The 2,749-nt window shown below is 36.5% G+C and overlaps 1 protein-coding gene across 1 annotated transcript; it reads right to left on the bottom strand.

The window, feature by feature from the left end:
• Positions 1-1,368: 1,368 nt before the first annotated feature.
• LOC141398268 (lamin Dm0-like) lies at positions 1,369-2,496 on the bottom strand. The gene has a single exon (XM_073975548.1). The coding sequence runs from the start codon at positions 2,494-2,496 to the stop codon at positions 1,369-1,371; it is 1,128 nt and encodes a 375-aa protein (XP_073831649.1).
• Positions 2,497-2,749: the final 253 nt, after the last annotated feature.

Here is a 2,749-nt window from a genome sequence, read left to right as displayed (position 1 = left end):
ACCTTGGCTTCAGCTATGTTAAATTTTCAAACAAATAGGTGATTGGCGATATTCTTGATCAGGGTAAAATTCCAAGGCGATATAACCATTGTAATTTAGTATAGATGTTTCTATTACTCCTAGGATGTTTGGTATTGCAAATGGGCTATATAGAACGGTACCACCAGATTTTCGGTACTCTAAAGGTTTTAGCTTCATTATCACACCGAAATGGCTGAAATTTGGTACATAATCTTCGTTGGGAATACTAAACTTTCCCTCATAATTTTGTCGATATAGGTCACCGCCTTCATATAGCCCCCACAGAACAATAGCTCCCGATGTTCGGCATTTTGAAGGTTGTAGCCTAAATATTCCTTCGAAATGTCAGAAATATTGAACTTGGTCTTCTTTAAAGATATAAAACTTCTCCCAGAGTTTTGTCGGTATAGGTCCACGCCTTCATATAGCCCCCATAGAACGATACCGACCGATTCCTCGGAAATGGCTGAAATTTGGTATTAAGTCTTCGTCTAAATTTGTGGCTACAGATTCATGCCTTAATATATATAGCCCCATAGAATGGTAGGTCTCGATTTTCGCTATTTTAAAGGCTGTGTCCATAATAATCCATCGAAATTACTAAAATTTGGTATTTTATCTTTGATGAGACGACTCCTAGTCTCATCACAAATGCACCCAAGAAACTAAAGGAAAAATAACCTAAGAGAATGAAAACACCCGCGTTAGCGATGTTGTTCGTTTCGTTGCTTTAGAGAGACTCTTTATTTCCTACAAAATATTTAACCTAAATCTTACAAATCTAATAATAACACACATACACATACATTCCGTTTGGACGCACATTAGAAATGCACGCTGCATCTATAAATACATTATGACGCCGTGCACACGCACGTTGCGCCGATAATGGAAAATACATATTTTATTATCGACCCTTCGCTATCTTTACTATTTTGGGTACGACATTTGTTCCATTATTTATGGCCGACAGTTGATTATTTTTAGACATAGATTCTTAGACGACATGCTTACAAAGAAATCTACCTGACTCTATTTACACAGAAAAGAGTCTTCTACAAAATTCACCATTCTCCCCGCCTTAAAAGATCCTAATCTTTTAACTGTTAGGACAGGACATTGAACATTTTCTTGCTTGCTATCTGACTCCATTTACATAGACTAATTTAGATACAGAACTAAACAGTTTCTGGTCTTAAGCAATCTAATTCTTTAACTAAAATGTATGTATGTTATTTTTTACTAAAGAGGAATATTATCATAATCCTTATCATAATGTAATATTTTTCATTACTTATTTTCTAAGTTAATAATAAACAACATATAAAGACTTATAATGACTTAATTCTAGGTGATGGCACCCAACACCTTCAGCAACCAGTATGGATGATGACTTCTTTTCCCTCGATGAAAGACGTGGTAAATCCATTTTCTTCTTGGAGGATTCATCTCGGCACTAGAACTTTCTTCATTAATTATACGATGATTGGACACATGACGTATAATTCTACGCTTGACACGATCTGCACCGGCAACTTCTTCATTGGCATTATATAGTGTTGTCTTTATGTTTTCTCCACTTTTCCATTTTCGTGGCTTCATCATTATTTTTGTTGGTGGTTCTTGTGCTGTATCCGTTACAAACCTTTGAGATACGGTAGCACCGCCATCGATTTGCACTTCATTGGTACCTTTCTGTTGTACCCTTGCTTTAGGATCACCTTTGGAAATTTCGATGTCATATTCTCTGCTAGTTACAGCCCATTCCGTTTGGCTACTAACTTCTTCGTCATACAATAGTTTTTCGTAGACAACACTTTCTTGTAGCTGTTGTAATTCAGCGTCCATATTGGCGAAATCAGTAACATGCCGTGCACGTTCATTGTCGAGCAATTTTTCTAAATCATAATTGCGGGCATTCACTGCAGCATTTGTAGATTCCAATGCAACAATTCGGCTCTTCATGATATTAATTTCAGCACGACTAGAACTCATTTGTCCTTCGAATTGGGCACGCAACTCTTGCAATGTGGCTTCATACTGTGCAGAAAGACGAGTGCGCAATTCATTAATTTCTTCTGCATGAATTTGGTCCTTGAAGGTAAGTTCGTTACGCAGACTCTGAATGTTCTTTTGTTGATACTCGAACTCTTTTCTTAATTCATCAAGGCCCTCGACGGTCTTTTCTTTTTCAGCATTAGCAGCATTGTATTTGGCCCTCAGGTCTTCAACTCGTGATTCATACAGACGAGCATTTTCCTCAGCAATTGAGCAAGCAGTGGCTTTTTGATCAAACCTGGCCTTCAATCGCTCATTTTCTTCACGTATTCGATTTATTTCACTTTTAAACTTCCGCGAAACATCACCGCGAACGTTTTCATTTTCAATTTTCCTAATTGAATTATTATCTACCTGTCTAGTATTTAACTTGGGAACCCATTTCCCATTGACTTCTTCATAATCTTTTACTTTCATCTCTTTAGGTGCTACTCCAGAAAATTTCCCACTTCGCACTATTTGATAACATATTTTTAAAAAGTTGAAATATTCCACGAGATCATCTTCTTTATGAAACTCCCTCAAATATTCCATCAATATTGACGATGCAATATTGTATCTTTCTTTGATATCTTCTACCTTTGGAGACTCATTTCTTATCTCAGTCTCCAGATCATTTAAAATATACTCAAAATTTCTTATTAACCCGCCTTTTAATGTAGTAGTATGG

The sequence above is a fragment of the Musca autumnalis genome, unplaced genomic scaffold (genome assembly GCF_047663935.1).
Source record: "Musca autumnalis isolate F117 unplaced genomic scaffold, ASM4766393v1 scaffold_3, whole genome shotgun sequence".
Classification (NCBI taxonomy): Eukaryota; Metazoa; Arthropoda; class Insecta; order Diptera; family Muscidae; genus Musca; species Musca autumnalis.
The sequence above is the reverse complement of the archived record's forward strand: the minus strand, read 5'-3'. Positions and strand labels throughout refer to the sequence as shown.

What these genes read in the sequence shown, in the direction of transcription:
- LOC141398268 (XM_073975548.1), bottom strand. Translation starts at nt 2,496, where the DNA reads ATGAAAGTAAAAGATTATGAAGAAGTCAATGGGAAATGGGTTCCCAAG.